Source organism: Cavia porcellus, unplaced genomic scaffold (assembly GCF_034190915.1).
Source record: "Cavia porcellus strain 051 isolate PalLab524CR breed Dunkin Hartley unplaced genomic scaffold, mCavPor4.1 scaffold_8, whole genome shotgun sequence".
NCBI classification, from domain to species: Eukaryota; Metazoa; Chordata; class Mammalia; order Rodentia; family Caviidae; genus Cavia; species Cavia porcellus.
The window spans coordinates 85886968-85913997 of NW_026947491.1; the positions used below are offsets into that span (position 1 = coordinate 85886968).

Here is a 27030-nt window from a genome sequence, read left to right on the forward strand (position 1 = left end):
ATAGTTATAATATCCTCGTGTCACCAAAAATAAATTGAAAACTCAATACAGATTTTCTAATGCTTAAATGAGGTTCCTTAGAATAATAATCTTGAAGACTCTTTGGGTTGAAAAATTTGGTTCAGAGATGTATTTGAAAATGTGAGTAGAATCATTGTGTCGGGTTTTCTAGCCCCTGACCGTCCCTTAGTAGTATTGTTATCTTCTTTAATGGAGAAACAGGGTGTTATGTGCTCGCTGAGTTACTACTAAGGAGTATATTTTCTAATTGTCATCCACAAGTCTTCCAAAGCCAAATGAGTTTTTTTTTTAAAAGTCTGAGACTACTGAAAGTTATCAATAACACACTTGAGTTCAATTTTAAGTGGAGTTGGTCATTATTCCTCGGTAATGTCTCTGGTCCTTTGTGATTTTTCCTTCTGTTGGATTGAACTACCACCCTAGCACAGATTATCACTTTGGGCCGCCTATCTTTCTTCCCTGAAGTGTGCTGCTGCCAGACTAATGTTCCCTAAACACTGTTTTTGTCTTTCTTGTTCCAGAGCTTTACAATGGTCTCCTGTTGATGACCGTGGTATTAAATATGACTCACCCGTGTCTGGTGTTCAGAGATTTTTTGAAACCCCATCTTCTTATCTGCAATGATTATAATCAGGAGAGCTTAATTAGCATTCACAATACCATGGGTACTGAGAGGATGAAGCATTCTCTCTGTTTTTGTATTGCTATCCGCATGCAGATACATCCCCTTACCCTGTGCTGCTAACGAAATCTTACACCTGTACACGGTGTCTGTTCATCTTGTCAGTCACCACACCATGGTGACTCAAGTGCATTAGCACAAGTAATTAAAACTCAGAAAAGGGATTTATTGTAAGGTTTCTACCAGTGCAGTCGCATACCTCCAAGGACAGAAATGAAATATTGCAGGTCTTTTGAGGGATGGACCTGAAAATCAAGCATCAGTGCTGCCATTTCCGTCTCTGTGGGCTGGCAGAGCTCATCCTCTCCTCTCCTGCCCAGATTCTTTCTTGCTGGATGGTCATCACGGGCACTCCCAGTTGTCCACCTGCTCTGATGGCCGAGTTGCCTGTGTTTTAAATGAAGGTCTTGGGAAAGGCTCTGCCTGGTGTTTGTGCGGCAGTGGGAGTTCCTGTGAAGATCATGTTGAAACAGTTTCCCAGAAAGGCTGAGGGTTAGGGTTAGCAACTGGCTGGGATCAGGACTTGCCATGTGTCCTTTAAGGAAAAGGAAAGTGAACAAAGTTTACCTTGAGGATAATTTTGTTTAAGATGAGATAGATGTCAAATTAAAAAAAAATTAGAAATTTTATGCCTTGAGGTTTAATGTGACAAACAAAAGATTTTTTTGGCTTTGTTTTGTTTTGATTTTTGGTGCTGGAGATTGAAGCCTGGACCTTCTCACTGAATCACATTCCAGCCCTTTCGGGTATTTTATTTTGAAGCAAAGTTTTGCCAAGTTACTAAGATGTCCAGACAGGGCTCAAAATTGTGATCTTCCTGTCTTAGCCTCCTGTAGTTCTAGATTACAGGTATATACCACCATGCCCAGCTAAAACAGTGTTTTTGACAGTAAAACTGCATCACAGAGTTATCTGTAGTTTTGTCTATTAATGAATGAAAAGATGTCAATCATAGAAGAAATAATAATTTTATAAATAGTTATTCTTTAATGTTTAAAAATATTTCCTGCCTTAGGCACAAACCCCATTATAATGATGGTCATCTTCTTCAGTTTTGCAGGCTTCTTCAGTTAGCAAAACTATTTCGGCCAAAAGTTCAGAGAAGCTAAAGCAATCTGGAAACACTGATTGTTTTACAGGTAATTAAATGTGGGATAATCTGTATTTCCCTCCAAATCTGAATGATAGTTTTTATCTTACCCTTTTATTAAAATATTTGTTTGTTTCTGCAGAATTAAGTGTAATGAATAAAATAAAGAAAAATAAGCTATCCAAAGCAATTTACCTCATGCAGAAAGCTCTTTTCGTATTTGAGAATGATCCAACCTCTACATGTTCACAGAACTTTTTGACGGTAACAATATTTTATTTCTACTTTTGTCCTGACATACAGCTTCTGTTGCAATGAGTGATTTGTCTTTCTTACAAGTGATTTGTTGCTCTTCCATTTGACTATAAACGTTCAGGTTTCCCATAAGTAGTCTTGGCTGAGCAGGTACGCTGGCCTGCACCTGTCTTCCTGCAATGTTTGAAGTGAGAGATTCTCTCTCGGCAGGGGCAGCCTGGGTGAAACCCACACGGAAAGCCAAGTGGTTACAGAGGAGTGGAAGCAAAGAGCTTACAGAGCGAGGCTGTGCCAGGTCCCTGAGTTTCTTACGTTGGAGTTAAAATGCTTGCAGCCCACTGTCTGAGGCACCTTTTCTCTCAGCTGGGTGCTGCCATCCTGGGCGCCATTCCCTTTGTGGTTGATACCTTTGTCCCTAAGTGCTGGAACTGAATTCAGGGCCTCCCAAAACTAAGCACACACTCGGTGACTGAATTGCATCCCCAGCCCTTGCTGATACCTTTTAAATAGTCCACACACTGACCTGGAAGTTGTTCTGTCTTTCTGCTAATTCATTATGTGTTGATTTTAGTTTAACTTCCTGACAACAATCACTTTTTAAGTTGTAAATCTTCTTTGTTTTTGCCCCTGTGTGTCACTCATGAAAGTTTGATTTTATTGGCTGTGGTAGCTTTCCATTACTGCAGCAAAACACTAGAGATTGACCATGTAAAGAGAGGAAAGCTTTTCTTTGGCTCACGGTTCCAAAGGTTTTAGTCCGTGATCCCTTGTTCCTGTTTCATTTGGTCCTGTGACAAGGCAGTAGAGCCTGGAGGAAATGCGTGGCAGAGGAAACTTGGAAACAGTGATGACCACAGAACAGAGAGAGAGAAGGAGGGAGAGAGAGGGGGAGAGGAAGAACAGAAAGAAGAGGAGGAAGAGGAAGAAGAGGAGGAAGAAGAGGAGGAAGGCTGGAGAAGAGGACAAGGAGGGAGAGAGGTTGGGGTCCCACTGTCTCCCCTGAAGGCGCACTCCTCAGTGAGACCCACCCACTGGGGTTTCCCCAGCCTCCCTGCAGGGTTCCAGGGTGGTGGCCAAGACTTCCACAGGCGCGTGCCTTGGGAGGCTACTCTGGACCCAGCCTGTAGCCCTGGCTGAGCGAACAGCATCTGAAAAGCCATATCAGATGCTGCTGCAGGTAACTCGGCCGACAAGGGAAGGGAGAGATGAGGTCAAAGCCGGGAAGAGGCTCCAGAGCAGTGAATCCGTAAAGTCCTGTTGGAGAGGGAAGGGGGTGAGCTCGAAAGCACGGAAAGGGATTATCTTATTTATTTTGTAATTTTATTCAATAAAATTTCTACATTAAATTTGAGTTTCCAGTGTTTGGGGACAGTTTCATGGGAGTGCTGGGTAGTCTGGACTGACAAGGCCAAGGGGCCTGTGGTCCTTTTGGAAGACTTCAAGGACGTGTCCAGGTCCATCAGGAGACACTTCCTGGCCGTCTGCCTGGAGTGCACTGGTGTTTCAGTCCCATTTCTATGCAAAATAGATCTTTGCTTTCCTTTGCTGGCTCCTGAGGACTAATCCTGTGTGTTGTTGTGGCTCCGCCTGGCCCTTCCACGCCATGGTGTGTGTCCATCCCCTATTACAGCTCCCATTTTCTCCCACCGAGGCCGGGAGCATACTGGACACATGGGCAGCTGCATTTCTAATCCGTATCTCTTTCTTCTGTTTCTTAAGTACAACTATTTTAACTAAAGCAAAATGATGAGTGTGATGTCCTATTAGGACAGACTCATGAGATGCCTTTAGAGGCTCTGATTTTTATGAGGACTTCTCCAGAAGGGTTTTTACCAACTGGGAACGTGTTGAATATTTATTTTGTGGTCGCGCAATCATTTGTAGCCACCTCTGCTGCTCAGTGGTAGTTTTTATCCAAGTGTTAAGGCTTAATGACCAGTCCTTAGGGTACTGTCCCAAACAATGATGTTACAGCTCAAGTAATTGCCAAAGTTTCTTTCTTTAAGGGAGACAAATAAACTTCTTTCCCTTGGCAATCATTTTCTGCTGGGGTACATTACAGAATGTTTTACATTATCATGATCTTGTAATAAACTTGTCCCCAATCAGCAGTTGATGTGTCACCTGATACCATAAAAAGGTATAAAAAGCTTGGGTCTCTTCTTATCTCTTAAATAATTCATGCCTTGTTTTAGTTTTTCAAAACTTTCCTGCCCTTGTGGATGCAGATAATCTCACCAGGTGTCTGTTTGACTCCAAATCAGTTAAAGGCAGACTGAGTTGTCACTACCGAGGGAGAAGCCTTTGATAATAATGATTAGTTTTCCAAGTGAGATGACAGGTAGCTTTCCAAATGAAATGATGGCTTTATTTTTTCTTGGTTGTGAAGTTACTTTTCCCATTTTTTTTGTTTTGGTTATTTGACTGTTAGAAATCCATATTGGCTCTTTACACATTATCCTCACTGTTTACTGGAAAAAAGTGAACCAATGTGGGTGACCTTGTCTTCTGCCTCTGATCACATGCAGCCGTGTGAAGGTGTATGTTGCTGCCCTTAGCCCACCTGAAGTCCACCTGCGGAACATTCAGCAGGTGCAAATGAAGTTTCTTTCTGGAAAGAGGCAGAAATGCTCAATCCTGGAGCTAAGGGTTTAAGAGCAGACTTTTACACTGTAGTTTTCTGTACAGCAGAATTTTTTCTTCCCTATCTGATATACTCAGGTAGAACTGGTTCCCCAGAGGGTTTCTAGCCCTGCTGGAGAGACCAATTGATTGTTCCATCCTTGGAATCCTAATCTGCAGGAGAGGGATGCAAAGACTAAAACCTTAGACACGTACTCAGTAGGAAAATAAAAGCCAGGGAGACACTTGTCTACCTTTAGGTCACGGAAGTTTGGCATTTCATTCATTCGAATGCCTGTGCCCTGGTGAGGTTGTGATCACTGGGTTCTGCAGGCCCTGTTCCCTCCTTGCCCTGCTATGGTCCCGACTTGTTTTTCCAACAGTTCTTGTTGCAAAAAAGTCGAATGTTGTATTTACTTCCTCCCATACCCGTCCAGTACTTTGTGCTACAACTTAAGCAAATCTGCAGTTGAGATGATTTTAACAACTCCAAATTATGGTAATAGTTCCCCCTCAGTGTTACTCAAAAGAGCATTATGGTTCAGTAGATGACTTTTCTATTCTTTCCTTTTTTCCTAAATTTTGACGATTTTATTCTTCAACTTCTGATTGTTGATACAGTCTCATCATGTAAGTTCAGGCTGGCCTTGAACTCACTGTGTAGTCCAAGCCACCTTTGAACTCAAGGTGATCCTCCTGCCTCCGCCTCTCTAGTGCTGAGATTACAGGTGTGTGCCACATGCCTGGTGGATTTTCTTTATAATTGATATAACATGATGATATAGTCTCAATTTGAAACCATAATTAATGATAAGGTCCCGAGTTACTAAAAGTTTTAATAACACTTAACTTTAATAGCTCCTGAATTTATACCTGGGTGTCTCCTAAGTATCACTCTGCTAACTGTGCTAGCAGTAACTAGATTTAATTATTTTTCCTCTTTTGTAGCATTTTAAATTATTTGCTGGTTAGAGATTGGAGGAGAATATATAGGAATTATTTTTTCTCCCACTGATCTTCTCAGCTCTTTTTAATTGTTCAATGCTGAAGTCTTCTTTATAAAAGAGCAGGCCTAAAAGGGATGGAAAAAGAGACGGAAGCAAAGAGAAAAATTGGAAATACAGCTTTTGCAGATGGGAAGGGAACCTGGAGTATTGTGGGAGGGAAGGGTGGAAAGGGGAGAGGACAAAAGCAACCTGTGAGCTGTTTTGTGCTCATACCAATCCCTGTGATGAGTGTGATCATGGTGGAGTGCAGGCGTGTACTAACAAAGCTAAACAAAGAAATCTGATGAAGAGCAAGCCATTTTCTTTCGCCGATAAAGTCATGTCTGACCCCCAGGTTTCAAACTACTGACCAAGGATTTTAGCACATTTACATATTAGGATTTTTTTCCCTTTCAAGTGATTTAAAGAAAAAGCATGGGAGTCATCACTTTGGTTGCCTTTTCATGTTTCTTTTAGCTTTGGATTAGGGAGGATAGCATGGTGGTGAACGCCATACAGGTCTGGGTAAGGAAGGCTCTGGTTCTGTTGCTGATCAGCTGTGTGTTCCAGCCAGGCTCCTTCTGCTCTAGTGAGTCTTAGTTTCTTCATTTGTGAACTGCTGTTTCCTGGGATGAGTCAAAACAAAGAGTATAAACTGCTTAGTTTAGGGTGTGGGACAAGCAGTCACTACATGTTAGCCGTTTTCCTCGTTATTTTTGTCTTCTGCTTTAAGCGCTCTGGATCTATTTTCTGATGTGTTAGTTGTATTTCTAAGCCCTCACATTTTTCTACTTTTTCCTTAGGTTTATCTTATACATTTTGTGTTTTATTCTCGGTGATGTTCCTTCCCAGGGTTCTGGATGTGACTCAATCTGCTTCTCATCTCCTTCTGCAGTGTACACAGTCATATTGAGAACCCAGAACACACCCCGGGGAGCCTGGTGGCGAGGCTGTCAGTGTGTCCTTTATCGTCCCATTCTCATGGTAGTTGTTTACATACGTTTCCAGGTCACATTGCATCTTTCCTTTAGTGTTTTGCTGCGCGGTGGGTGTCAAGCCCGTGTCAAATATACCTAATATCAGCCTGTCTTTGTGAACACTGGATGACTTCTGAAAAGCGGCGGATCTCGTGTTCTCTCCTGGAAACTCCAGGCGGAGAAATTTACATGCAGATACAAATGTCTGGACTTCAGTGGTTTTACAGCATAAACCACCACTGAACCAGCGCTCAGAACTTATGTCCTCTGAGAAGTTGGTGTGGACGTCCCTTTCCACTGGGGTTCCTGGCTGTGTCTTTCCGTGGCAGGCAGGGGAGCTTTTCTTCTTTCAGGTTATGAGCCCTTCTTATTTGCTAGGACTGTGCCTGACGGGAGAAAGTGAACCTGCTGTTACTCTCTGTCTGTGATGCTCGTGGGGACCACTTCCTCCCCATCTCTGATGAGAGAATGGCTTCCACATCTTGCAGTTGCCAACTCTGGTCTTTCAGGCGCTGTCAGAGTGCACAGCATTCAAATCCTTACTGGTGACACCTTCTCAACACTGAGTGCAGCTGTCTCATGGGGATTTTTTTTCTTCCTAATTTTAAATGTTATTTGCTCCTTTCTAGTTGGAGAATCCCCTTTAAAAGTCCTGTTCTTTCATAAATGAAATCTTATTCGCACCTCAATGCTCTGTCTCACAACATTAGGATTCTAATTTTTAACCAGAGTTAGGGTTTGTCTGGAGTTCTATTTTAGAATTTATCTGATTTATTAAAGCCGAAGACTGTGTTTTAGACTTTTCTTTCAATACCTTTCACTTAAATCTTTAATAGTTCTGCTATATCGAATTTTTAATGCATCTACTATTTCAGATTGGGCCAGGGAATCTGAGTTAGAGGGCTAAAGCTAAAATTAAGATCCAATCAGAACGTTTTAAACATACTAATAAAATACATTAAGATCATCCTTCCCTGTCACAATTTAGTATGTCTTTCATTCAGAATCCATTGACTGAACCTAACGAGATAAAGGACTGTCCCCCCACCAAGACGTTCATTGTCGAGGGGTGGGGTATGGACAGTCTTGTCACAGGGTAAAGAGATGAGAGAGAGACAGAGAGAGAGAGAGAGAGAGAGAGAGAGAGAGAGAGAGAGAGAGAAAAGAAAGAAAGATAAGGCTAGAACATATGGCCCGTCAGCCCGATCAGAAGGATGAAAAGGCCTGTGGAGAAGTTTGCCCTTTACTTAGTAAGTGTGGGAGGAGCCGCTGACCCACAAGAAGACCAGAGGCTGCTGAGACTGGACACTGAAGGAAGGGTGGGCTCGCCCAAGTCAGTGTCCTGCGCGGAAGTCCTGCCCCACAGTTGCCCTTGGCGCTGGGTAAGAGGACAGATGTTCAAGCCCCACTCCTGGAGATACTTATTTTGGCTTGGGAATGAAACAGCTTACATTTCCTACAAACTTCCTAGGTAACGCTGACAATAGCCGGCCTGTGTGACACGGCCCGTGGGAGAAGGTAGGGAGGATTTGATCCAGTTGGGCTCCTGGACACACGGAGAAGATGGCAGAGTTAGGTCAGAAGATGCCATGTTCAGCTGATGCACTTGAGTGTCGGATGTCAAGGCAAACTGGGGGTTAAATGTGGGGAGCTCAGGGCCATCGACCCTGAATCAGGATGCAATCAGAGGCAGTCTGAGCTAATATCAGGGCCAGTGCCCAATCCAGATGAAGAAAATGACATCAGTATTTCAAAATATTAGTCTTTCCCCCTTGATCTGACTTTTCCTGCATAATCTGAAATATCCGGGCGTTTGCAGCCTATGATGCAGCTGCCGCTGTGTTGGCATAGTGGTCAGAGTGCCGTGGTCTTGCAGCCCTTCTGCTCAACTAGGACTTCCTTCTTTCAAGATTTGCCTGCAGTAATCTAGTAAACGCTCTTAGCTTTTCTAGCTCTGACCTTGCTGCCTTTGAGCTCTCCCCGCGGGTGGCCTTCCTGGAAGCTGTGCTCTGGGGCACCTTTGTCCTCAGGGAGCCTGAGCTGCTTCCATGTCCCTGGGAGGGGGTGGAGAGGCAATGGGCCTCCGCCCAGCTGCACGTGGGGCGTTTCCTGGGACCTTGGCTTTCAGTCTTTTCTGACACCGCTCACCCAGCATCTAAACCAGGACCCCTTTCTCTATTTTTCTCATCAAGTTTCTCCTTTTCTTTCCTTTTACTGTTGTGTTGAATGAGCAAAAGGGTCAAGAAGATGAACGGCAGATGTCGTCCTATGTCCTTGATTGATAGACTGACCCACTCATTGAATGGTTTGATGGTCCAGTGCACACCTGTTATGTGTCTGTAAGTTAGCGTTTGGGTCTAAATACCTAAGATCTTTGGCTCGGGAGTTGCAGAAACTTAAATTACCTTATAAGACATGAAGGAAGATTCCTGCAGATAGCAAAGATTCTTAACCAACAAAAGAAGAAATATTTTCCAAGGTCTCCCAGTACAATACAAGTAGAAATTTTAAAAAGCTACCATTACAGATAACATTGTAATTATGACTGATGATTTCAGATCTTGATGTCAGCAAATTGCAACGAAAGATAAAAATAAGAAGTCAATTCTGATCTCAATTTAGGCCATGTTTCATTATTTTAGGGAAAAATGTATGGTACTGTCTAGTTTTTTTCTTTTTTTACTGTATAGTTTTATAATCTACACTTGTATAAGGTTTACTTCTTCAGCTTTAAATACGTCTTCAAGACATATTCAGATCCTGTTTCTGGTCATGGTGTTTCTTTTGAGTTTGAGGTCCAGATTTCCAAATGGAAATTTTAAGCTTCATATGTCTCCTACAGGGGAAATGGCACAGGTTTTTGTATCAAATGAAATAAATTCTGGATTAGGTAAGTGTGTGGTTCATCAATATAAATGTATATGACTTTGTTATGAACTTTTAAAGCTTAGCTACGTGCAGAGGTTTTGATTTAAAGATAAATGTCTCATTTTAGTGTATGCTGATTACCTTCAGACATATAAATATGAAGCCTTTCGTGATCATGTTCTGCCTTATTTAGTAGCCACTTTCTAAAAAATTTTTAGTAGCCACTTTCTAATCCTGCAAAATCATTAAAAAATATATATGTGTATATATATGCCTCCGAGACATATCTCAATAAATTATATAGAAAGATGTTATTTTTTAAGATACTGTTATTTTGAACATTCTGCAGATATAAAAGAAGTTCAAGTTCTTGAGATGTGTTTTTCTGTTTTCGCACTTCATTATAGGAAGCATATTCTTTAATTGAGAAGACTGAAGCAGAACAAAGCGCATTGTTCTCATATCAGAAATATTTGCAAAGTTCAAAAATAAAGAAAAGCAGAGTCCCTCCTCCTCCCATCTTCCTCGCCAGGACTCATTGTTCTGTGACTCTCAAACCTGCTCCGTTTGTTTCAGATGCTGAGGTAGGTGCCCATTAGGTCTTTGCTTCTTGCAAACCAATGTTAAGTACTTCTATGACCATAATGACACATCCTTTTATTGCTGATAGGACCTGACTAGTCTTACTTATAAACACTCAACAGCAGATTAGTATTCTCAGGTCTTGGTTTCTTTATGACATTTCTCACGTTGTGCTGTCTCTACTTTAATGCGTGATAAAAGAGAAACAGTCTTGAAGTAGCTCTCCTAGTGCATCTCTGTCCCTGCAGCAGAGCTGATTGCTGACTTCCTGAGGTGGGCTCAGAATGCAGGGCCCACCGGAAGGGGACAGAAGGCAGCTAGCTGAAGAGGCAGAGGGCCCTCTGAGCTGTTGATGGGGATGGTGTGAGAATGCAGGTTCTGCCCAGAGTTCTTCCAAATGAACATGGATTCTTTTAACACCACCAAGTGACAATCCTTGCCACCTAGGATGTAGCACATCGTAAAGCTTTGCATATTCATCAGGGTGAGATTTCCTGGTATCCCTACGGCTTGGTCACTAAATGTGACTAACACTTGAGAATTAGTTTCCTAACAACAATTCGTTTCCACCTAATTGATATTTTAAATATTGCGTTCCCCTTTTTCAGAGGATCAGCAACATGCTCTTTGATGTTGTGTCCAAAAATAAAATTTTACCTTTAATTCATTCACTTTAAGGGTGTTTTGCATACAAAGCCTTTTGAAGTCTAGCGCATTTGGGTTTAAACTCCCCGATCCACTCCTGACCAGCAGTAGGACTTTAGGAAGACAAAACTTTTTGTTGTGAAGTGTGTTAACTGAGAAATAAAGTGAGTTAATGTGTAATATTCTTGGCATATCAACTGATGTCTCACCAATTCCCATGTTAAGCACACATAGTAAGTCTATCAAAGCAAAGAGTGAAGTCTTAGACTATGATTGCATTATTTGGTGATTTTTCCATTAATTCCATCCAATGAACGTTTATTGGATGAGGGTAACCTATCGACCTTTGTGCTGGGCAATTAATGCGTAAGGTTAAAAATGGATGAAATGTGGTTCCATTCTTTAGGGCCCTCCTGAGAATGAATGACATGAGTCAGAAGCAGTGCCACCACCTTAAAGTGTGGAACTAGATGTGACATTTGCTTTGCACCCACATATGCTATAAAAAATATATGACTTCTACTGATAGCCGTTCTAAAATTCAACTGAATGTTTTAGAATCTTTTTAAGAGTAGGGCTTCACTGGTTTCAGAAAAAAAAATAGTACAGCATGAAAACTAGATATTTACCACATTTTTGTTTGTTTTCAAATTTGTTTGTAAAAATGTTTTCTTAGCCAAAATGTTACTTTTTTTATGTATTGCAATCCACCGACTTGCTTATTTTATTTATTTATTTTATTGGGTAAAACTAAACATAATAAAACAGAACAAAGTAGATCAGAAGAAAACAATGTAGGTGACTCAGATTTCAAAGCAAGACAACAGGAGATCTACAGACACCATAATGTCTCTTGTTTTCTTCTAAATAGTTGTCCATATCTTCACACAAAATGAATTGATACAACACATAATAGCATAAAACTGATCAGAACAGAGTGATGAAGGCATTATAGGCCGTCAAAACCAGACAATAGGAAAATCAACAGTGGCTAACATAATGTCTCTAATTCTTTTCAAAGTAGCTGCCCATACCTTCATGTATGTTTAAATTAAGCAATACAAAGCAGACTAAAACCACTCTAAGCAAAGGGTAAAAGCATTACTGGTTTTTACAGCACAGTGATAGGAAATCAGAAAGGGATACCACAATGTCTCTTTTTCTTCAAGGTAGCTGTTCATTTCATCACATATAATAAATTCTTGTTTAGGAAAAGTTCTACTCGTGTTTAGGACAAGTTGTACACATGTATAAGCCTCTACGTGTATACCTATCCTTTCTGTATTAGAGGGAAAAACAAAACAAAACAAAACATTTTGAAAAACACGAAACGAAAAAAAAAATAACAATCGCAAAGAGCCCAAGATGATGATATAGGCCTTCAAAACAAGGTGGCAGGAGCATAACTAGGGTTGTTATTTTACATAATGATCTTCAAGAGTTCCTCAGATCACCAGAGACTAACATGCAAAATGTTCCAATTTTATGAATGTTAATTGTTTTGTTCCAAGAACTTACAGAATTTGTAGCACAATCATCTTAGCTATCCTAAGTGTGTTTATTCAATTTTAGGTATTTTTTTCTTTTCCCTTTTTTCTTTTTCCTCCTTTTTCCTGAGACATTATTTTTCCCTTTGAGCAGATTCTTATCCTTTCACTGTATATATTGAGGATTTTGTATCTTATGTACTCTTACCATTTATTACACTAGGGAGACAATATGGTATTCACACACATATCAGTTTGATTTATTTCACTTATAAGCATGGTCTCAAGTTGCATCCATTTATTTATAAATATCTCAATGTGATCATTCTTTATAGCTGAGTAGTACTGTATAAAAATACCACAACTTTTTTTAACCATTCCTCCGTTGATGGACACTTAGGTTGTTTCCAAGATCTGATCTGGCTATTACAAATTGTGCTGCTATAAACATGGGTGCACATATATCATTGTGGTATGATGTTTTCAGTTCTGGGAATTTGCCTAGAAGTGGAATAGCTGGGTTGAGTGGGACTTCCAATCCCAGCTTTTTGAGGAATCTCCAGACTGACCTCACAATGGTTGCACCAGTCTACACTCCCACCAACAGTTCAGGAGAGTTCCTTTTTCCCCACAGCCTCTCCAGCATTTGTTGGTGGTAGTTTTCTTAATCCTGGCCATTCTTTCTGCAGCGAGATGGAATCTCAGTGTGGTTTTAATTTGCATTTCTTTAATGACCAATGATGCTGAACATTTTTTCACGTTTTTATTTGCCATTTGTATTTCTTCAGCTGAGAACTGTGTATTCATCTCAGATGCCCATTTTTGGATTGGGTCTTTGAATTCCGGGGATCTGATTTTTAAAAGATTCTTTATATGTTCTGGGCAGAAGTCCTTTGTCTGAAGGACAGTTGACTAAGATTTTTTTCCCAATTTGTGGGTTTTCCTTCACTATGCTGGAGATTTCTTTCGACATGCAGAAAATTTTTAATAAGACTGCAGTTATTGATTCTATGAAGTATTTCCCGTGCGGTTTGATTTTTGTTTGTTTATTTTGTTTTATAATGCTTGGAAATCGGAAGATAAGCCTTGCATATTTGATTACTGTTAGAGTACTTTGCCAATTGTGGCACAGGAAGAAGTTGGCGTAAATGACAGTTGTTCAGCAGGAAGCACTTAGCGGTTCCTCGCTATCACCACTAGGTGGTGCTATGAGCTTGAGTACATTCTCTGCTTCGAGGCTGCGGCCATCTTTTTGTCTCATCAAAGCTCCTGTGAAGGCATTTCTTTCAATAAAATCTATCTTCATAGTGGAAAATATTAATATTATTTACATTACTTATAAAATCTTACTTTCAGAGTTAGCGATCTGTTCACGATGTCTCTGTTCTTATGTAGATTCTAATGCTTCTGAAGAGTTACTGAAATTAAGATGATCTTGCATTGGTGGAGCAGAGTCCAGATGTACAATCTGCTTGTAAAAAGGCTTTTAGAGAGAATTTTACCCTCCCAATCCTGGTTGATGTGGTATAATGTGGAGTGCTCACAATCTAAGTCATAACCTCCTCCGCATGTACTTTCTTTCAAAACATCAGGGGACGTTCTCTCCAGTTCTTCCTGGCCCTGGACTCGAGCTCCTTTGTAGTCATGCACCTAACAATCGCCTGGAAGTTTTCTTTGGAAACACAGAAGCCCAGCTACTTGTATCTTCCTTCTTCCAGGCCAAAAGGAAAATTCTAAGGAGGAAGAGTAGGCGCCACCTGAACAAGGCCCGCGCCTCTTAGAGACAGCTGCATTTTCCCTTCTCCCCGGCTTTCCCTGTATTTTAGGAGTGGCCTGTGTGTGTGCGTGTGTGAGTGTGTGTGTGTGCCACAGTGGTGCCTTCCACCAGTATGGCTTTGGCTTTCTACCCCCTTGGTATCAACTCAGTCCTTTTTTCCTGACAGTAAGAATACGATTCATTCTGATAATAGATCTCCATTATTTTAACCTCTTGGCAAGAGACCCATCGTTTATTTAGTCCAGTTTAAGTTTGCTTGTTTCTAGGGGCTTCACACCTTGTGCGGATTATGTCTTTATGTGAAATTATCCAACTAATGTCATAGATCAGGCAGTCATAAATTGGAGGAGAAAATGATTCGCTACCTTACTATTCTGTCATGCAAACCGTATCACCATTGCTTTTCTGTTCTTTTTTGTACTAGGAATCGAACTAACAACCTCTCAATTGCCAGGAGAAGCTGTGCCACTAAGCTACCAGCCCTCCACCACTATTCTTATGTTGCATATCTTTATATTTCATTTTAAATACTATCTTGCTTGGTTTTCTGTTTGCTTTTTTGTCATTGATTATTATGATCAAATATGAAAATCATTTCAGTGGTGATGTTTCTTCCATCCAGTCACTCTTGAGGCCATCAAGATTAAGGCATTTTGGAGCCAACTTCCACCACTGTTTGCTTTGGGGCAGTTGTTTAGCATCTCAGTATCTCTGTTTCCCACGAGAACAGTAATCCCGTCTCTCAGGGATGCTGTGAACATCAGAGTCCAAGTCAGTTTCCAGGATGCTCAGCACACAGGAGTCATCCAACTCCTGGGAGCTCGAATAATTAACAGTGAATAGTGTGTGAGTCTTGATTGTCTCGGTGAACTCACCCAGTACTGTGTTTGTCTTTCCTTTTGCAAGATTAAACCTAAGTATCTTTATAAACTTAGGCTTCATGTTTGAAGCCTGGAATGTTACTTTTTGTTTATAAAAGCATTCCCTGGGCTGCCCTGCGACAGGAGAAAGCAGTGCGTTCTCTGCAGACACAGGTGATGTGCTCGTCTCTCTCCGGCAGGTGTCCTGGTACTGCATTTTGGGTCGCAAGGCCGAAGGAAGCTATGGAAAAGTGAGGCTGAACAACCATCACCTCCCGAATTCAGCAGAAGCGGTACGTCCCGGGAAAGGCCGGAAACCCCGCCAGCGCCCCGTTAATGAGCCAAGAGGACTGTTTTCCCTTATGCAGTCATTATTCAGGGCATCCAGGCTCCTTTCAGCTCGGGTCACAATTACCACCCACCAGTGAAAGTATTGTACATACAGTGCTACAAGTCACATTAACTTTCCACGTATAACTTGAAGTGTGTTTTGTTAACAGATACCAGCTGATGGCAAAAGCATCTTTGAAGTGAGAGGTTTAGAAGCTAATGAAAAGTACGTGTTTGCAGTGGCTGCTTATTCTTCTAATGGAAAGCTTGTTGGTGATGCAGTCGGAGACACAAGCAAACCCATCCTGGTGTATCCGTCGCTCTCTGCTGTGACTGCTCGGATGCACCTAACACAGGTAGATGAAAACTCCGCTGTTTCCCGACTAGGTTTTTGTTAATTTCTGATGGAAGGAAATCACAGCAGATAGTCCTTAGCTCATGTAGCACATATTTTCATGATTGCAGTTTAGTCTGAAAAATATGAATCTTTTTTTCTATTAATATGTTTGCTTTTTTAAAGTAATAACATCCTCCCAGATTACAAATATAACACATAGTAATTGTAGAAATTTTGGAAACTATCAAAATGCATATAGGAGAAAATTTTTAAACATCTGTGATTTTACAGATAGCTATCCTTACTAATCCCAGAATAATTTCGCTCATGTCTGAAACATTGTTATGTCTTAGCTGGCTGCTGTTGGTATCTAGTGAGTAGCGACTAGCCATGCTGATAAACTACACCTTATGTGTATGAATTCATGTATAACATGTAATTTTAATCATAATATGTGTTATTTTATAACCTGATTATTATCATTGAATACGTGTTTGGCATTTGTCATTCCATTAGGAATTCTTCAAAATAACTCTTACGGCATTGAATTTTACAGGCATATCATAGTTTGCTTGGTAATTTTTCTTTGTTGGTCTTTTAGGTACTTTCTAATCTTTTGGTCTTATGAAGAAGCTGTGATGCATACCATTATATACAAGTCTTTCCTTGTACCCATGATGAATTTCTTAGGATAAATTCAGAGACGGGAACTTTCTAGGACAATAGAGACAGACTTGAGTTCAAACACTGAGAAAGGACTTTTCATCCGTGTAGTGGGAATAAAGTGTAACTGTTACATTGGAGTAATATGAAATTAAATGGGATAATGTTTATCCAGTGTTTCACTACCAGACATCACAAAGTAGGCACCGAGTAAACAGTATTCTTAATTATGGGCATAATCATGATTTAATTTTTTTTTTCTGGAAATAACCAGCATCTGACTTAAAACATTTCGCCATCGATGAGGATGCTAACATGGCTCCTTAACCTAGGTCTCGAGCATCTAATTTTAAGGGTGTTGTTGGCTGTAGAGCTTACAGTTATTCTAAATGGTAACATTTCTAGCATGGAAACATCTTTTTATTGTCATAGTTGATCAGTATTATAAACTTAGATCGCAGTGGCATTTTAAAGCATCACATTTTTCAGTGAGAACTGAATTGGGAGAATTGCTGGGATTGGTCTAGTACTGTTTAGCATTTCATATTGGCTCATGGTTTTCTGGTATTTTGACTTCTTTGGAATTCAATACGCTCCCCAATTTGCAGTGATGGAATTACCGTGAGGAACTGAATATTTCATCAAGGCCTAATTTTTCTCCAGGGAGTGGTTTGACTCTTGAGCTCCATTTGGCAGAACTTTCATTGAAAGTTAATAAAACTAAGTCCAAGCTATACTGCTGGGATCATGAGAAATGTCATGAAGCAATGACCTGTATTTCTTTATTGATACTATATTTGCAGTTATGTAGCTCATTCGTGGCAGTTTATGGACATTCTTTCTCATAATGTTAAGTGTTTAAAGCAAAACGCTCTCATTTATTAACCCCCTTAATTTATAACTTAAATGTAAGCTTTAAAATTCTAGCTTAATATACCTTTCTTTTGGAAGTGCAATCTAATTTTAATGAGGATGGCTAGTTTTTAGTTTCAGGACAATTAAGTTCTTTAAAATATAGTAACATAAATATTTTATAGTACAATATAGACATTTCAATAAATGTGTATGATTCACTTGGTTTTCGGATTTTAGGTTGGACTTTTAGTCAACATTAATCTGAAATCATGAATGAAGTCAGGGGATCTTTGACAAGTTTTTTCAGTAACATAAAAGGCTAGTAATTCAATCTGTCTGGAAAAATTTTAAGGATTTTTTTTGGAATTATGTCTCTTTTATGAATATTTCCCTGATCATTTGGCTTTGTTCCTTTTGTTGTTCCTCTTAACTCGGGAATGAGCAGATAGAGTGATCCAAGCTAAAGAAATGTAGAAATCTGTGAGCAGCACTCTAGTCTTGACTTTAGAGATAATAATTTTAGAAAATGGCTTCATCCCAGTTTTCAAGGCAGTGAAAAGGATTTGTGACCACATCCTGAATCCCATTGGATTATTGAGTTCTCAAATCAAAGCAGACAAGGACAGGGGTGTGGCAGTGATTAGAGCTAATAACAACACATTGAATATCTTAAAACAGCTAAAAAAGAGGATTTTAAATGTCCTCACCACAAGAAGTGGTGTCCGGGATGACAGATATGCTAATTAGCCTAATCTGATCACTGCATGCTGCATATACATTTATCAAAACCCCACTCTCTACCCTAAAAACATGTGTGATTATTATCTGCCAATCAGAAAGGAAACACAGCTTTAAAAACTCACCATCTACTCATTAGGGTAACTCTTTGGGGTGATAAAACTTTCATTTTAAAGTTAAGGAAACTGAGATTACTTCGATCCTTTTCCGCCAGCCTCACTGTGTTCCAGGAGTGGGTCGAGGAGGTGAAACCGTTTTCCCAGGCTCCCTCCGTAGCAGGGGGCACTGGGGCCGCTCTAGGAGGTCAAGGGCTGGGTGCCGCCTGTGCCAGCCGCGTCCTGCTGACCACTGCCGAGTGACCCTCTCTCTGCTCCGTCCTCTCCGCGGCCCCCTTCCCTTCCCTCTACTCAGTCATCACATTTCTACCAGTTTCTTTGGATCTCTGCCTGGCTTCCTGTTGGTCAGCCGGTCACCTGATCAGAGTTAGCGGCCCAGGGAACAAGCGGGGAGCAGGCCATGTTTCTCCCTCTTTGCAGATGAATCCATCAAAGCTCTTTGATTCCTAAAGGTTTACATTTTGCTGATGACCTCAGACTTGAAAAGAATTATGGGTAAAAGGTAACAACCCTTTCTTTAAGAAGTTTCAGTTCTTTTTGTCTCTCATCCTCTATTATTACACTCTGTTCATCTATTTATTGATGAGGGACTTACTCAGTGATTACTCTGCTACACGTGATCTCTGCTTCCCGTGAATGTCTTCTCCATTTATCTCATCACCGCAGCCATAGGCTTTGCTTGGGTAGTTCCGACTTAAGCCTTGAGCCCAACTCCTGACTCTGGGCCTGGTAACCAGCCTGGCGTGGGGCTGCCGTGGTCCAGGCAGCTAGAGGTCTTGTGCCTTTGGTTTTCTCTGTACATCTATCTGCTTTCTTTCTAAAGACTGAGTTCCTTCTGTATCTTTGAAGTTCCTGAATTTTTACATGTTCCTTAATTTCAGTCACAGATGCCAGCTGGCCAGCCTTCTAGGAATTTGTGATCAAGATTCCAGTATTGATTGGAAAGAGTCTGATTGGCTCACCCCACATGCTGAAGAGTCTGACCTCATTCTTGATGTTTAACCGTGGACTTGCTTTTGTTTTTTAATTTTTGGGGGTGAGGAGTTGAACTTACAACCTCATGCTTGCCAGGTAGCTGCTTGTGCCGCTGAGCTGTATCTCCAGCCCCACTGACTTGCTTTTAAATCCCACCTCTCTTTTTCCTCGGTCACATATGTGGGAGGATTCTGTGAACCCACCGTCTCCTTTGGTCCCTGTGGAATTTAAACCTCGCTGGCATGGTTTTCTGCTGTCCTTCTCCTCAGCCCTGTGAAGGCCATCCCACTTCCTCTGCTTTGCCCAAGCCGGGCCCTCCCTTTCTTCCTGAGAGTCTCTCTGGTAAATGACGAGCTCTCTCTAAAATCCTCCCGGTGCACAGAAAGTCGGCAGCCTTGATCTCAGAATCCAGCCTGGGATGGCGGACCGGCTGGCTTTGTAAAGGGGCTGTGAATATTCGCTTGGAGTCAAGAACTCGCCCTGGCCCAATCAGCCGGGTTACAGTGCAGGGTAATTGCCAAGCATCCTCCTCTGTGGGGAGCGGAACGTTATCAGGAAAGGAGGATTTGTAAATTTATTGACCACAATATTTGTTGAGTGCTTACTCTGAGCCAGGCATTATTCCAGGATGGTGATTTTAAAACTTGAGGGTGCAGCAGAATAATGTGAAATGCTGTTTAAACAGGGGCATGAGAATTTTGTGCTTCTAACAAGTTCCTAGATGATGCTCATGGCTCGGGGATCACACTTGGAGAGCTGTTGTTCTCAACAAAGTGGGCAGAATACGGTAGGAGGTAGGAAATAACCAATCCATGCAGTCAGTAGTGAGAAGTAGTATGTCAGAAGAGGACAAATCCTGTAAAAAAAGTGAAGTATGTTGGGGGAGTTGACAGTGTGAAGCGGACAGACGCTGGATAGATTACAGTGCGACACAGGACAGTCGAGAAGGGTGAGCTTTGAGCCAAGACTTCAAGGAGAAGAGGGAGCAGCTCTCTGAGAGAAGAGCACTCTGCAGAGGAGCAGCGGGAGTAAGAGCCCCGAGGTGTTCAAAGTGTGTCCTCTCTGTCTGGTGAATGGCAGGGAGGCCAGCATGACCAGGGCCCAGGGGCCCGTGAGAAGGGAGGACGAGAGAGGCGGAGGGTGAGCAGCGAATGGGTCGTGCAGAGATTGTTAGGAGGTTGTTAGGAGGACTTGGCTTTCACTGTGATCTTCAGCAGGGAGACGAAGGCTGCTGCTGAGCTGAGACTGCGCTGCTGAGGGTGACTAGAACGCGTGATTTCTTGTGTCCATCCAATGGAGAGGCAGGCGGCTTGGCCACGGTGAAGGTGGCTGATGCATGACAAGCGGTCAGATCCTGGATGTGTTGAAGAAAATTAACAGGAGTTCCCGGTGGGAATAACGTGACGTGAAAAGGAAAGCCGAGTCTAGGGCATTGCTGACCATTTCCAAGGAGAGAAGTGATGTGGACTGAGCGGGGAAGGCGGTGGACGGGGTGGTTTGGGGGAGGGGTGATCAGAAGTTCAGTTCGGAGCAGGTTGGGTAGGAAAATGAGGGAAGATGTGTGAATCTGGAGTATGAGAGAGAAGGTTGGGAGGATTTGAAAATAGTTACGTGATACTTAAAGCTATGGGACAGGCTGGCACGTATCACTGAGGAACTGAGTGTAGACAGAAGAAGAGGGTCAAAGCCTGCGTGAACCCCGAGGCGCAGCAGGGTCAAGAGAGTGGGGAGGTGAGAGGAACCAGCAAGAAGGACTGGAAAGGAACGCGGGCTCCGGAGTGACAGAGAACCTAGAGCTCCGGACGGACGCCAAGAGACAGTTGTGTACGGAGGAGGAGGAAGAGGAAGGGGCAGAGGAAGACCAAGGGGTATCTTTTGTACTTAATTGTTTCCTCAGTCTTTTAGAGCTTACTTCTCATTTTAATTTGATCCCTTCTGCAAACTTACTTTGCACAATGCTGCCAGGTTAGCCGTCGGTGAGCACACTTGTGTCATGACACTCCTCTGTTAAAAACCCACAGGCCTCTGGAGTTCGGAAACCTTAGTGTTCAGGTGGTATCTTTTCTTGTTTTGCAACATCCATTAATTGAAAAAAGGCATTAGTTTTGGAAGGATACAGAATATTTTAAGATGGAAGAAGAGTTGATTCCAGATTGGTCAGTCCTCTTGCCTACCATTTGTTATTTTTCATGGGGAATCTCGGAACTACATGGTGTGACAACCTGGTCCATCTCTTACTTGACAGATACAATCCAGAGAAATCCAGTATTTACCAGTCTAGGACCTGGACCCACTATTTTTACTACATACGAAATTTGTATGTGACAGGGCTCTGTCAAGCTGTGAATAAAAACTCAACTGCTCAAGGCCCCCATTTCTCATCCACAGCTCAGGGAGAGTAACACAGCCCACATCACAGAGCTGTAATGAGGAGTTAATACAACAACGAGTGTACAGTGCTTAGTCTAGTACTTGTCGTGTACACACGTTCCACCTGGCTTTCATGCCTCCTGGACAGAAATCGTGACCATTTGATCCTCTCCATCATATGCCCATTGTTCTTCAAACTCGTCTCAGACTCTCTCTGAACGATATTCCTCAGCTCTGTGTCCCCCTTGAAGGCTTCATTGTCCTTTCTAAAGCCTTCACCATGATCATGTTATTCTGTGTGGCCTTTCTGTGGTTTCACGTGGCTTATGCCTTTGCCTTGGTTCCAGTTGCATGGGGTGTGAAACTGGTTGTAATCTCTGAAGAAGCCGTGCTGCCAACATTTAGCACAGAGTAGGAACTTGGTAAACGTTTATTGAAGAGGAGCTCAACTTGTGGGTTGATTGTGAATAACTGTTGGTATATTACAGAATTTCTGGCCTTTGAGTGGAAAGCAGTAACATGTCATTTACATGCTTAATTCAGTTAACATGTTTGTATGCAGTCGTTACCTGTTTCCACAAAGAGTCTAAGGCAGCACATAACTTGTTTGGTGAGATTATGTACTATTATATATGTATGTAAGTAGAATAATCTTAGAATTATACTTAAATAAATACTTTCTACCAAAAGAAATAGGTAAGCTGATGACTGTTTTCCCTCCTGAGCTAACTGTCATCAGTGGAATGATTTTTGCTTAGCATTGAATTTGTTAATCTTGAAAGATACCATGACTTCTTAAAAAGCACCGCTGCTTTATACTTCACTCTTTTCAAGTGGAACTCTGTTGCACAAAAGCTCTGAGAATGTCAGTCAAAACGGAAAGAATGAAGTATTTCTCACACATTGAGTTTGGGAGATCTGATTGTTTCTCTTGGAACAGATTGTTCATTATAACAGTATCTATAATAAATGGAGGGCACTGCTGAGATAGATGAAAATGAAATTAATTTGGCTCAGATGTGATCTTTGTTTTGCGTATGAGGATCTGAAACATCCTTACAGAGTTTCAAATTTCCATGCAATCTAGAAATAAAAGAGATTTCACAACGTGTCTGTGTCCCTTGCCAGCGGCTGTCGCTCCCTCACGTAGCTCTGTCGAACAGAGCAGCACATGTGAATATGTATGCATGCGATTTGTATGTGACAGAGCCCTATCAGGAAGCTTGCCTAAAATGCGCATTTCCCAAATACCAATACAACCTGAGATCATGTTTTCTGTTGCAGGTTGCCTACCAGATTGGCCACTATGAGCTGGCTAAGAAGGTTTTCTCACCGGTTTGGGATTATTTTATTGCTTCTCCATCTCAAGATGAACAATCCTGCGTTTGTTTAAGCAATATAATGATGACTACACAGACAAGGTACTTAGACATTATTTTAATATGTTAATTCATATACATTGCTAACGATATAGTTGTTGGGTCAGTGAAGATGAGAATTTATTTTCAATTTCATGATAAGATAGCCCTGGTAAACTATTTCTATCAGAATTATAGTAGGAATGTATACATCCCGATGTATTGAGTCCTTGCTAGAATCATAGAAAACAGTGAAGCTATGTGCATGAAGGTTCTGGACCAGAAATACCAAATAGTAGCTAAAGTGGTATCAGCCATGATGGAAAACACAGATACTCTGTGGAGACTCATAAGAGAGCAAAGTCAGGTTGGGGTGAAGGTCAGGTGGCGTGCAGTGGGTGGATGTTACACTGCAGAGGCTTTTCCTTTGCTTTAGAGACTCCCAGGATGAAACCATCAGCAACTGCCAATAGGCTGGTGGAAACGATGTGGAGCTGTAGGCTGTCTTTTGACCTGGCTGCTGTTTTTCCTCAAAGGAGCAAACTTTAAAAGCAGTTTCCAAAATGACCATTTAGCATAACTTCATGCTGATGCAACACAAAGTTCAAAAAGGTTGTTAAAGCCCGTTTTTTTATAAGAAGACTAAAACCAAAGATAGCCAGCTTAAAGATACAAATGATGGTTGAAGCAAGGCATTGATAATATGTATTTGCATTACAAATATAGTTCCATTTTGATAAAAAAAAAAAGGAGAGTTAGTGTTTGCCACATGCTGGGTGCTTGGGGAAGGAAGGGAGAAGCCTTTTCTGGAAGCGGGAGAGAAAGGACTTGGGCTTTATATAACTGGTGCGTTAAGAGAGAAGGGAGTCAGAGGTGACTTGGCCTCTTACTGTCGATGGACCGGGAAGCCTGTGAATTTCTCTGGATGCCTTTGTGGATATGAGATACCAGTAGATGCCTTTAGATAGTGCAGACATTCAGGAGGAAGTCTAGGATAGGCATAGGGATTTGGCAATAGTCTGTAACAGTCATCATTAAAATCTTGAAAAGGAACAAAATCTCAGGGGATTATTGGTTAGCAGAAAAGATAAAAGGCTGGGACAAACCCTAAGCTTTGCTTACATTTAAGGGGCAGAAACGAGCTGGAACCAGAGATGGATATAAAAAATAGGCTGCCCAAGAAATACAAATCCAGGGAAACGCAATGCCACAGAAAGTTCATCTTCAGGAGGTCGGGCTGGGCAAATCCGATTCTAGTGCAAGGTCACATGCAATACAGTGCAACAGAGAAAAAGTTGAGGGGGATAAAAACTAAGAGGTATTTAGAGTTAGCAATCAGAAGTTCATTTCTGTACTATGAGGGGTTAGAAAGCATTCCGCAGTTAGCTAAGGAGTAAATGGAAATGGGGAACCAGAACAAGCAGAGATAAGCAGGAGAAGCTGGGTGCTGAGAGAAGAGGGATGCAACAGAAGCTTGAAAGAGAAGATAGGAATTGGGGGAAAACTAGGGAGAATGGAGGTCAGGGGGCCGGTGGAGAGTGAGAGACTAAATATACAAAAAACCCCCAAAAAACCAATTTAGGAGATGAAGATGCTGTGATGGCAGAGCAGGAGAGTGTAGAGTATGTGGGTAGAGGGGAGGGGTGGAAAAGACACCAGGGGAAATAGATGTGTTACTCAGACACACTCATGACTCAGCTGATACCATACAACATGGATTTGCAGGGGAGCTTATGACCTCAGTGGCTAAGGACTTCATTGGTTCAGCCTTATATTCTAGGGCCTTGAATGACGACCTGCACACAGTACGACCTGCATACAGTAGGCATTCACCGGATGCTGATATGAATTAATGAATGAATAAATGATTCATGTGGCAGGGAGAGAAAAATTAGACAGTGGCACCTCTGCATGGTCAGGCAAATTGGCTATTGCATGAAAGAAATAGGGAACAACTTAAAGTGCTAGCAAGGTTAGTTTTGGGAAGAGCGAGCAGGGTCGGAAGGCAGTGGAGCCAGGAAGGAGCAGAATGGACTGATTGCACGCGTCAAGGTGCTGAAGGTCACCAGGAAGGGCAGGAAGAAATTCTAGTGTGCGGTGCAGGGTGGTGAACCTACCATCATCCCGGCAGAGAGAAATACAGAGTTTCGCGTGGTGGTTATCTGCATGTGAGACTTGATACTGAATCTTCGCCTGATTGTGGAGATCGGGAAAAGACAAAATAGATGGAGCTGAGTCTAAGGGTGGGGTTTGTCTCCAGCAAAGGGCGGGGGAAAGAATACTGCAAACCAAAAAGAAGAGTGGGGATTTCACAGCTTTGCTGGTGGTTGACACTGTTGACAGCAATTTAGGAAAGATAATTAAACAATAATCCAAGAGTTATTAAGACTTTGTTTCTTTAATCATAGCTGAGTTTGCTGTGAGTGACCCTTACTTTCTGAAAGTTCATTAATTGAAATGTTGGGTCTGTTTTTTAATCCTACAATGATGTTGCTGAACTGATAGGAAACAGCTGTATATATAAGAACCACACATCTTTCACACTAGTATTTTTTTTTGTATTTGTGATGTACTGTGTCAGCAGCTTAACTTTCTTAGTTGTGGGCTTGTTGAGGATAATCTTAAATTTTAATTTAGACAGCGGCATAAGAATATTGTTTGGACAAGATATCATGTCTATATCTTGTACTCTGCTTAACTACTACGATGACAGTAATACACCATGTAGTATTGGAGTTCTCCTACTAACCTGTTTTGAAGCGGTTTTATTGTTATTTTTATTTTTTTCCTATTAAAAAAAGAAAAGTTACTCCGTGCATTTTTTGTTGCTGCTGTAGGCATTGACAGAGTGAATCTAAAAAGGTGGATTCTCAGGCCCAGTAAATCTTGCATTTCTACCTATAATATCACTTGCTTCTTTTGCAGGTTACGTTCAGATATTTTGGCAGAGGCTTCTTCTATCCTCTTATACGTTTTTCTTAGGAATATCTTTGTAACAATTGACATTAAAATTAAAGAAGAAAACCTTTTCTGTGATAATATTAAAGGCAATCAAATTTTCCCTGCTCAACAAGTAAGTGAATTAAAGTGACTGAGAACATGTTGGCTTCACTATATTTTTGTCTTGTTGTTTGAAGGTTATGTTCTTTGGGGACTGTGTATCCTGTCTTCTAAAGGGACTGAGAGGCCGTAGTATGAACACGTTGTTTTATTTTGATATTCTCTGTAGGCTTCTGAGGCCTGGGTTCATGTTTTCTTTTTCTTTTTTAAAATTTATCTTTTTCCCTATGTACAAGAACCGTGTATTTCAGAATTCAAAATCATGTAATGTATAAAGTGAAATGCATTGTAATTCTAGCACCTCTGAGGACATTATCATTTTATTTTCATATAATTTCTCCAGTTTTTGAAAGTTTGCACCCTGATCTGCTTGTTGCCTTTTTAATCCCTTTCCTTGGAGACAGGCTTGTGCCATGTAGTTCAGTCTAACTTTGAACTACAAACCTCCTGCTTCAAGAGTGCCTCGCAGCCACGCTGTTATATCTTGGATACATTTTCAATGCTTGTGTGGATCAGTCTGCCACATACTTCTAATTAAAGTCCCGAGTACCTCTGCAGAGGCAAGAATATAACTATTTCCCATTGATAGCTTCTCACGGTGGTTATCAGTATCACTCCGTGTACAGCTGCAAACCACAGTACTTTTAGTTTTAATAATAATCCTACCTTTTGTTTTCATTCTGTCTCTTGGTTCTTTCCCTGTTTACTCACCTTACAGGGCGGTTTTAACTACTTTCTATTTCGCAGTTGCTTTTCCTGATTCTTCATTAATTCATTAACTCATCATTACGTGAGGCAAGGCCAGCTTCTGGGGGCATGAAAGTGGAAATAAATGACCTTTTGCTTAATATAATTCACTGTTCTGTAGCCCCCAAATACACAACAACCATCAACTGTGCCTCCTGTCACCAGACAGGGTCTGAGACGGTCCCCCAACTAGGAGATGCATACGTCAGCTTGCCCTGACAAATAGGTTCTTGACTCTCATCACAGAAAAACAATTTCCATGACTCGTCAGTGTGAGATGTAGGCAGATTTATGAGAGACAGGAATGAAGGGAGAGTAGGTGGAGAGGACCAGAATGGCCCACTCACAAAAACGCAAGCAGCTTTTACGGGTTGGCTGCCGTGGGTCAGGTCTGGCTGATTATTCCCTCAGCGTGGGTTTATAGCTCTGGAAGAGCCCTATGGCTTGAGGGGCAGTTTGGGTCCTACGGAATGACTTCATGGGAGGGGTGACCTCATCGTGGGGTGGACCGGGAGGTGCTGCTTTTCCTGGTATCTGAGGTGATTTTAGGTGTTGCTTCAGGGAAATCTAGAGCTGGATGTTGTTAAAACTGGGGACTAGATGTCCCTGGAAATCCTGAAGGTCACTTT

At 41.6% G+C, this 27030-nt stretch overlaps 1 protein-coding gene across 1 annotated transcript in view; it reads left to right on the top strand.

The window, feature by feature from the left end:
* Positions 1–27030, top strand: part of Cfap54 (cilia and flagella associated protein 54) — a 346516-nt gene that overhangs the window by 107410 nt on the left and 212076 nt on the right. The window contains exons 19-25 of the mRNA XM_063255344.1: positions 1756–1842; positions 1936–2057; positions 9909–10085; positions 15053–15145; positions 15353–15538; positions 22521–22657; positions 25520–25667. Coding sequence (XP_063111414.1) covers positions 1756–1842; positions 1936–2057; positions 9909–10085; positions 15053–15145; positions 15353–15538; positions 22521–22657; positions 25520–25667 — 950 coding nt within the window. The remainder of the gene's footprint in view (positions 1–1755; positions 1843–1935; positions 2058–9908; positions 10086–15052; positions 15146–15352; positions 15539–22520; positions 22658–25519; positions 25668–27030) is intronic.